The sequence below is a fragment of the Alnus glutinosa genome, chromosome 12 (assembly GCF_958979055.1).
Source record: "Alnus glutinosa chromosome 12, dhAlnGlut1.1, whole genome shotgun sequence".
Taxonomy (NCBI): domain Eukaryota; kingdom Viridiplantae; phylum Streptophyta; class Magnoliopsida; order Fagales; family Betulaceae; genus Alnus; species Alnus glutinosa.
The window spans coordinates 24,564,468-24,574,234 of record NC_084897.1 but is presented as its reverse complement, the minus strand read 5'-3'; the positions used below and the strand labels follow the sequence as shown (position 1 = coordinate 24,574,234).

The 9,767-nt window shown below is 41.0% G+C and overlaps 3 protein-coding genes across 3 annotated transcripts; 2 read left to right on the top strand and 1 right to left on the bottom strand.

Moving 5' to 3' along the window:
- Positions 1-401: 401 nt before the first annotated feature.
- Positions 402-968, bottom strand: LOC133852704 (uncharacterized). Its single transcript, XM_062289462.1, has one exon. The coding sequence runs from the start codon at positions 966-968 to the stop codon at positions 402-404; it is 567 nt and encodes a 188-aa protein (XP_062145446.1).
- A 2,234-nt stretch (positions 969-3,202) lies between these two features.
- On the top strand, positions 3,203-5,118 carry LOC133852254 (UDP-glycosyltransferase 91A1-like). The gene has a single exon (XM_062288970.1). It carries the CDS (start codon positions 3,333-3,335, stop codon positions 4,752-4,754), a length of 1,422 nt encoding a protein of 473 aa, XP_062144954.1. The 5' UTR covers positions 3,203-3,332; the 3' UTR covers positions 4,755-5,118.
- Positions 5,119-7,479: 2,361 nt separating this feature from the next.
- Positions 7,480-8,998, top strand: LOC133852379 (putative UDP-rhamnose:rhamnosyltransferase 1). Its single transcript, XM_062289119.1, has one exon. It carries the CDS (start codon positions 7,504-7,506, stop codon positions 8,956-8,958), a length of 1,455 nt encoding a protein of 484 aa, XP_062145103.1. The 5' UTR covers positions 7,480-7,503; the 3' UTR covers positions 8,959-8,998.
- The last annotated feature ends 769 nt before the right edge of the window (positions 8,999-9,767 follow it).

The following is a 9,767-nucleotide window of genomic DNA, read 5'->3' as shown; positions in this document are numbered from 1 at the left end:
ACAGAAATATTCGGTGCAATGGCTTAACTCGAGGGAGCAAAATTCTGAATTTTTCTTCAAATCAATTAAAATTGCACCCAATTAGTTAGAACATCTTTTTCTCAATCAAGGATAACAAAGCTCATGGTTAGATCAACTGATCAAGGTCTTTTTTTTTTTTTTTTTTTTTTTGAATGGAAGAGCTTATCTCATTAATCGTCAACAGATGTCTCAGAGACTACAATACTACGGATAAGAGGAGGACACTCCCCCATCCAAACATGATTGAGTTGAGAACCAACTGCATATTTTGCCATTACATGTGCAGCACGATTTGCCTCTCACCTAACAAAATTTACTTCCAACGGATTGATGAACTGGAAACAGGATCGGGTGTCTTCAATAATCTGGCCATAACTCGTCTAACAAGGGCCATCCTTCCTCAGTGCCTTCACCACCTCCTGGGAGTCCCCTTCCAATATCACATGGGTATACCTCTGCTGCCTGCAAAATAGAAGGGCATGCCAAGCCCCTAGAACTTCAGCCAATGTTGGATCTATGACAAAAGGGATACACACTGTTAAAGCAGCTTCCACTTCACCAGCACCATTTCGCACCACCAGTCCTATACCAACCCTCCTGTTTGATATCTCCAACGCTGCATCCCAATTTATTTTCTTCCAACTTAATGGAGGCCTTTCCCATCGAGGCTGTGAGTGGGGCAATCCACTCTCTAGAGACCGAAAATGGACCTCAGTGAAAGTTGACATTATGTCCCGGGCATGAGAAATTATGGAGCCTGGGTCCGAGAAGGATTGATTGAAGATGAAAGAGTTTCGTCTTAGCCAAATTAGACGAGCCAAGGTCAGGGTTTCCAGAAGCTCTTCTCCATTGAGTCTTGCACGTAGCTGTAGTAGAAATCCTCTTCCATCCGTTTCCTCCAGAGATAATTTCTGCACCCTTCTACATCCCTCCTGCCAAACTGCCATAGAGGAGCTACACTGCCAAAAGATGTGAAAAATAGACTCCTGCTCCCTCGAACAGATAGGGCAAAAGGGATTTTCAGTGACATGCCTTCGAAACAACACTTCTCTGGTCACTTAGCTCGGAGACTTCTTAATATTTATTTTCTCAATAAAAAAGAAAAAGAAAAAAGAGTTAAATTTCATAACAGGAATTATAATCCTTTTTGGGGTCTTAACAGAAATTATTATCTGAATTAAGTTAAAACTCAAGAAAATTGTCGCTTCAATTAAGTCGCATGAAACTCTGATTTCAGCTCGCGTAATGCTTCAATATTGTCGCTGCAGGCTAAGAAGGTCCAAAGCCTAACGTCTCTTTAGGTCTTAGGTCTTAACATTTGCTTCTTACACCAAGAAATTAATATTCTGAAAAAATGTGTGGTAGAGAATATAAAAGTTGAAGAACAATATATCAGTTTGAATGTATATCTCTACTGAACCTTTTCTTCTCTTTACTTTTATATATATATATATTTTGACATATTATCTATCGCGATGGGCACTTGGGCAGTATAATACTCGTATCGACATAAAATCGATCTCAATAGGCACTTGGCTAACTTTTAGCCACATGTAGTTAGCCACGTTCAGTTAGTTACGTGGGTTATGCGTAGTGAATCCGATTGTTGTTAAATATATATTTAGAGACGTGGCATTTTATATATGTGACTATTTAGCCACATGCCACCCCAAGTGACTAAATGTAATTTTATTTTTTTTAAAAAAATGGGCACTTCTAGCCACTTGTAATTAAAGCCACGTAGCTAAAAAAATTTATCCTTTTAAAAAAAAATAAAGAGCAAAAAAAAAAAAAAAAACAGAACAGACCTCCCAATATCGTTTATATATGATATTTCCAGCGTACATCCAGGCCAGGACCGGCAATCACCCAGTCGCCGGGTTCGAACCAATCAAACCAAAAATACAAAAACCCAAAATGAGAAAAACCTAATCACATACATTAGATTCAAAAAACCAAAAAAACAAAAATCAAGTTGCCGGAAATCAAAAAAAAAAAAACCAACTCGTCGGCTATCAAACCTAAACAACAAAAACCCACTTGCCGGAAATCATCAGGCCAAAACAACAAAAACACAAAATCAGATTCAAAATTCGGCCAGTCCTCCGATCCTTGCATCACCGAAACATCAATGAATAAGAGAGAGATAGTAGCACGAGAGAGAGAGTGAGAGAGATAGAGAGAGAGTACTTGTGGTCGACGGAGATCCGCGGCCGGCGAACGTGAGTCGGCCGGATCTCCTCCATCTCTGAGAGTTGGTCGATCTCGATCTCTACCTCTCGGGCCGTGACCCTCTGGACTCCAGCACCGTCGTCGACCACGGCTCTATCTCAGAATCGCTCTAGTTCTCTCTCTCTAGCTCTCTCGGTCTCCCTCTCCCATCTCCCTCTCTGTGTGAAAAAAAAAAAAAAAAAAAAAAAAAAAAAAAAGGAGAATAAGGAAAGGCATGCATGCGTGGGAAAAAGGGAAAGAATGAAGAAAATAGAAGAAAATGAAAAGAATAGTTAAAAAAGGGGGCGGGGGGAAATGATTAAAAAAAAAAAAAAAACGAAGAGGGGGGGGTGGGGGGAAATTAAAAAAAAGTAAGAACGAGAGAGATAAAGATTAGGGAAATTAAAAATGGGTCGGATGGAAGTTTTATTAATTAATGATAATTAGTCACGTGGTTGATGTGCCACGTGGCCAAAACATGGCTACAATTTTAAATATATATATAAAAAATGTTAAAATAATTTTAATAAATTAGCCATGTGGTTTATGTGCCACGTGGCCAATTGGCAATGTGGGCAATAAATCATGTGGCTAAAATTTCAAACCTAAAAAAAAAATGAAAAAAAAAAAAAATTTCAACTCCTGGCAAAATTGGAAAAATTTTATTAGCCACGTGGCTAATCAGCGACTTGGGTAAAATCCAAATGACTAATTACCTACACAAATCATTTAGCTACGTGCTATATTATTCACATGGCAAAACAGCCACGTAACCACGCGGCTAAAATCAAAGGGTTTTTTTATTTTTTATTTTTTATTTTTTATTTTTTATTTATGTAGTGATCGCAAGTTCATTCAGCTTACGTGGAAATTTGTATAAACTATTCCGGATTTCCGGTTATCAAGCTAGCCAGCTAGGTCATCCGATTCCGTCCACTATTTTAGTTATTTCAAAAATTAAAAGAAAAAAAAAAAGGGAGGGAGAAGAAGCATGAACCATTTCCCTTTCTCTATACATATAGGTCATGTGGAGTGATTCAATTCTCACGCTTTCTGAAGTACCTTTCCTGGTCTAGGTTCAAACCATCAACTCCAAAGCAATGGCTGTCGCGTCCATGGCCAGTGACGAGAAGAAGCTTCACATAGCCATGTTCCCATGGCTAGCCTTTGGCCACATGATGCCATACCTAGAGCTCGCCAAGCTCATTGCTTCAAAGGGTCATCGCATCTCCTTCATATCCACCCCTCGGAACATCGATCGTCTCCCGAAAGTCCCCTCAAATTTAGCTCCCATAATAAACCTCGTCAAGCTTCCACTGCCCCACGTGGACAACCTCCCCGACAATGCCGAGGCCACCATAGACGTCCCATTGAACGTCATCCCGTACCTCAAGAAGGCTTACGATGCTCTCCAAGAGTCCATGACTCGCTTCCTCGAAGATTCACGTCCAGACTGGATTCTCCACGACTTTGCTCCTTTCTGGCTACCGGCTATAGCCCGAAACCTCAGCATCCCGACCGCCTTCTTCAGTATATTCACTGCGGCCTGTTTGGGCTTCTTAGGGACGAAAGAAAAACTGGCTGAGCGCAAGAGCCCCGAGGAGTTTACGGTCCCACCCCGGTGGGCCCCATTCCATACAACGGTGTCGTTTCGGCTCTTCGAGATTTTGAAAGTCTTTGACCAAGGCGTGACCGGCGTCGAGGGAGACGTTTCCGATATATATCGTTTCGGAGAAGTGCTTCAAGGCTGCGACGTAATGGCTGTGAGAAGCTGCGTGGAGTTTGAGCCAGAGTGGCTACGCCTTTTGGAGGATATCCATCGGAAACCGGTTCTCCCAGTGGGTCAACTTCCCCCCACGGCATACGACAGCGAAGATGACAGCGACACGTGGCGGTGGATGAAAGCTTGGTTGGACAGGCAATCCAAGGGGTCCGTAGTGTACGTGGGGTTCGGGAGCGAGGCGAAACCGAGTCAAACCGAACTCACGGAGATAGCTCTTGGGTTGGAACAGTCCGAGGTACCGTTCTTCTGGGTGCTAAGAACTCGAAGGGGGGCAGCTGATATTGAGGTGATCGAGTTACCGGAGGGTTTCGAGGGACGAACAAAAGAACGAGGGGTTGTGTGCACGAGTTGGGCACCGCAGCTGAAGATTTTGGCTCACGACTCGGTAGGTGGATTCTTGACTCACTCCGGGTGGAGCTCGGTGGTGGAGGCTCTTCTGTTTGAGAGACCTCTCATACTGTTGACCTTCTTTGCAGACCAAGGGATTAACGCCAAGGTTTTGGATGAGAAAAAGATTGGGTATTTGATACCGAGAAACGAGCAGGATGGGTCGTTTACGAGGGATTCAGTGGCCGAGTCGGTAAGGCTGGTGATAGTGGAGGAAGAGGGCAAGAAGTACAGGGAGAAGGCCAAGGAGATGAAGGGGTTGTTTGGAGACAGGGAAGCTCAGGACCGGTACGTGGATAGTTTCCTTGGTTACCTGGAAACCCATCGACAAGTACCTCAGAAGGCTAAATGAACGAACCTAGCAGCCACCGGATGGTCAAGACGTCCGGAAAGTTTCGTCGCTGTGAAATGCGGAATTTGGTCCCACATCGCTCTCAATAAGGGTGGAAAAAAAACGAAAGAAAAAAAGTCAAGAGGTATCTTCTTCCCACGCGCGCTTTGGTCGCTACTTTTTTTTTTTTTGATATCACTTTCGTCGCTACTTAGACAGATGTGAAATCTTTCTTATAAAAAACTTCAACAATATTTTCAAGTAGAATAAGTTTCAGATGGGCTGAAGCTCATCACATGCATGTGTGCTCTACCTCATGTAAGAGGCCGGGATATTTATATGGAAATATCGGTATTACATTTAATACAATTAATTAATGTATAAATTATTGGATCTCTCGTCTGATCCATTTGGATCTAGTAAGTTGTAGCACATGATTGCAAATTGAAGAAATTAAGAATTAAATCGATCTGTTAGAACAATGACCCCACACCTAACATCAAGTTAATTATTAAGGAGACTTACAATTAAGGAAGATACATATATAACTCGATCAGAGAGAGGTCTGGCCGGTGGAACATCTTCTAATGTTTAAGTCTGTTAGGGATAAAATCAACCCTAGAGACACGTGGATTCAAAGACATCTCGGAGTTATGTCTCGGACATTTGTTCCGCCCAGCAAAGAAAGATCGTCTAGGTATAAAGACGTCTCGGACATATAAAGACATCTCGGAGGTATAACGACGTCTCGGTCTTCACATTCCAGGCTACGGTATATAAAATACCCCGGGATCTCCTAGTTTGAACGGAGCAAACATATCTCGGGTATTTGTGTCTCAGAGTAATAACACTTCGGGGTAATAGCGCCTCGGGGTAATAACGCCTCGGTATAATATCAATTCAGCGCGACAACATCTTGGCCTTACACAACCCTGTTATGGTGCGGCGATACCCCGAGATCTCCAAGTCGGAGCGAACATATCTCGGGTATCATCACCTCGGAGGTTGGCTGAAGTGTGCCGCAGTTGTCTTAGAATGCGATGAGGATAGAATCCCAGAAGATCAGGATAAACCACAATTCCATAATTAATGGGATAAGATAGTTATTGATACGGAATCAAGTTTAAAGAGGTATAAACGCAATCAACTTCGGACTCTACAATCCCATTCGAATTCCCTGAAGATATGGTTAAAGTTCAACTAAGCTAGGACTCAAACTCCTAATCCAACTAGGTGTCAAGAATTCTGGTAAGATTGCAAATCTGGTAAGACTGCAAGTCCAGCCTATAAATACGACAACCGCACCAGGTATGAAATCACGAATTATCTAAGCTCTTGAGATTAAGATTAAGAATTCTTTGCAGAAAATTGATTTAAACTGACTTAGGCATCGGAGTGGGCATAGTCGGCACCCCCGACGAGTTGTTTGTTCTTTTTGCAGGATTGAGGTAGTGGATCAGAACCCAGCAGCAAATCACCAGGCGACACGTCACCATACCGGAAACTGTACCAACAAAGTCGTAACAAATTGATGAAGATCTGAGGATAAATTGACAGATTAAATTATAGACAATGGGATCGGATCAAAAGTGAGCGTATCTATATATAGAAGCTACGTTTTTTTTTTGTTTTTTTTGTTTTTTTTTTGGTTTAGATTATGTATTTTTCATTTGATAGGCATTTGCATGGTAAGTGCCGAAAGTCCCTATGGTTGGGTGATGGAACCAATAAAAATTATAAAAAATTGTACTATTGGTTTAGTGTGGTTAGCCTAAATTATAAATCATTCTATGTACGTGGTATCAAAATTAATTTAGAGATTCTTATAGTTGACCTAATTTACAAATCACTCCCTCGAATCAAATTCCGTTAAAATTTTTGACAAATTCAATTAGGCGTTATATCAATGCTAATAAGATAGTGACATGTGTTAATCTTAATAAATATATATATATTTTAAAAAAAAAATTGAAAAGAGAAAAGGGGTGGCTGTTGGTTGGGCAGCCACCCCCAACCAATAGGGGTGGCCGCGCACCACCCCCATACGTGCTCCAGTCATCCCCGGCCCCTAACAAGCTATCTGCTAAATTTTTTAACAGAATTTGATTCGTGTAAGCAATTTGCAAATTAGGTCTACCATAAAGTTCTTAGAATTAGTTTTGATACAACATGGAACGAATTATAATTTAGGTCAAACACAATGATTAATGATGCAATTTTTCTTAAAAAGTAACCGTTGCTTTGTATTATAATATTCATTCAGCTTGTACATCTTTCATTTTAAAATAATATATGTTGGAAAAGAAAAATTGTTTACAATTAACATAGCTGGACTACCATTAGAACAAGGACATTTAGAACATTGCGCGCTGGAAATGCTTTAATATATACTGTCTTCATCACTGACCAAAAATATTACTACACATATATTTTTTATACACATTTTTATATAACCAAAATTTAAATTTATTATTAAATTGATGAGATCTAATGATTTATAAATCTATTAAAAAATTTAAAAAATGAGATATATAAAAAATATGGAAGATGGCCGGTAGGAATACATTTTATCTCTTACCTATATTTTCCACGATCGCTTGTGCAAAAGCCGTAAGCCAAATTAGCCAATGTCCAAGCTAGCTTTCCTCCTATATATATATATATATATATATATATATATATATATATATATATATATATATATATATATATATATATATATATAGTTATCAGCCACAGATCAACATAAACTTGAAAAACAACCACAATCATGAACGCCATGACTGAGCGGCCTCATGAGCCTCAGAAGCTACACATAGCCATGTTCCCATGGCTAGCCTTTGGTCACATGATCCCGTTTTTAGAGCTCGGCAAGCTCATTGCCCAAAAGGGTCACCGTATTTCATTCATATCAACCCCTAGAAACATTGAACGCCTCCCAAAGATCCCTCCAGATTTATCACTTTTAATAACTTTCGTGAAGCTGCCCTTACCCCACGTAGAGAACCTGCCAGAAAACGCAGAAGCCACCATGGACGTACCATTCCACATAATCCCTTACCTTAAGAAAGCCCACGATGGCCTCCAAGAACCTTTATCTCATCTTTTAGAAACTTCAGCTCCTGATTGGATTATTCACGATTTTGCCCCCCACTGGTTACCACCAATCGCTACCAAGCTAGGCATCTCACGGGCCTTTTTCAGTATCTTTAGCGCATCAACGTGGTGTTTCTTTCCAATAGGGACGAGGACATCGGACGCGCACGATCCAAGTACAAGGACGGAGCCGGAGCATTTCACTGTCCCTCCCAAATGGGTCCCTTTTCCAACCAAAGTAGCGCATCGTTTGTTTGAGGCGAAGAAAATCTTTGACAACCGTGGAGACAATGCTTCTGGTGTTTCAGACTGGTTTCGTGTTGAGATGGTGGTCTCAGGCACGGAGGCCATGGTTGTTAAAACCAGCATGGAGGTCGAAGGTAAGTGGTTGAAGCTCCTTGGAGAGCTTCATGATTACATACCTGTAATTCCAGTGGGCTTATTGCCACCTTCGACTCAAGAAAGAGGAGACAGCAACAAAGATAGCACATGGGATATGATTGTTGAATGGTTAGACAAGCAAGAGAAAGGATCAGTGGTTTATATAGCACTCGGAAGCGAAATTCGACCAAATCAACAGGACTTCACAGAGCTAGCTCTTGGACTTGAGCAATCGGGATTTCCCTTCTTTTGGGCTCTAAGAAAGCAAAGCGGCTCTGTCTTCGGAGAGGATTCAGTTGAGCTACCGGAAGGATTCGAGGAGCGAACCGAAGGTCGTGGGATTGTTTGGACGGATTGGGCGCCTCAGTTGAGGATATTAGCTCACGAATCGGTTGGGGGTTTCTTGACTCATTGTGGTTGGGGTTCAGTGACAGAGGCGTTTCAATTTGGACGTGCGCTTATTCTGTTGCCCTTCTTGTCGGACCAAGGATTGAATGCAAGGTTTTTGGAAGAGAGGCAAGTGGGTGTTGAGGTACCCAGAAATGAGGAAGATGGGTCGTTTACCAGTGACTCGGTGGCCCAAACGCTGAAGTTGGTGATGAAGGATGAGGAGGGGAAGATTTATCGTGACAAAGCTAAGGAAATGGCCACCATCATCGGAGACAAGAACCTCCAGTCCAAATACATAGACAAATTTGTTCATTTTCTTGGGAACCACAGGCATGTCAACAAGGGCACGTTGAATTAATCTTTTTTCTTTTTTTCTTTTTTCCACAAACAGTGGAAAAAAAAAAAAAAAAAAAAAAAAAAAAAAAAAAAGAAGCTACAAGATTAAGCAAAATGTCCTTGACAAAAAGTTATGTAATAAGCTAGTAATTTAAGTTAGCATGAATTTGCCTCTGTAAATTGCTTTTACATAAACGTCTTACAAAGCCAAATGACGGTTTTTTTCTTCTTCTTCTTCTTCAATATTAGACATGTTGTTATTGCTGTTTTATAGTTTAATATCGATCGGTGCCTCCAAATGGTTCTACAGAGAGTTTCATAAGATCCTCAATCTTTTAAATTTTCACATGTTGGAGAGGTTTTATATACTATATATTAATGAGTCTAATTATACCCATAGACTTGATATTTTGAATTAAGGAAGTGTTCTAATTCATTATCCGGCGTGATTTACCGGATTCAATATCCGGCGTTTAATAAATCACCTTCCTTAAGCAGAGTGCCCCAACGTCATCTTTCCTTATTAAATCAGTAAGGTAATAAAGGATGGATTAATTGGTCATGACATACTGACTATATGCGTGAGGAGGAAAGGATCTACTGTGGCGCACTTATATGGCATTTAGTGGACCCGTTTAGTAGTCATAGACTCATAGACAGGAGACCAAGAGTTTCCATTCGGGCCCCCGTTTTTGAACGGGTTCCAGTGGGGTCCAAAGCCCAAGTCACAAGTGGTTTGAAGGACGTCAAAAGGGCCTTCGACAGCTTGGCTGACGTGGTGGGATGAATGGGCCATCAACAAATAGCTACTCCAAAATATTATATAAGAAA

Coding starts and splice junctions, on each gene's coding strand:
- LOC133852379 (XM_062289119.1), top strand. CDS start 7,504: ATGAACGCCATGACTGAGCGGCCTCATGAGCCTCAGAAGCTACACATA.
- LOC133852704 (XM_062289462.1), bottom strand. CDS start 968: ATGGCAGTTTGGCAGGAGGGATGTAGAAGGGTGCAGAAATTATCTCTG.
- LOC133852254 (XM_062288970.1), top strand. CDS start 3,333: ATGGCTGTCGCGTCCATGGCCAGTGACGAGAAGAAGCTTCACATAGCC.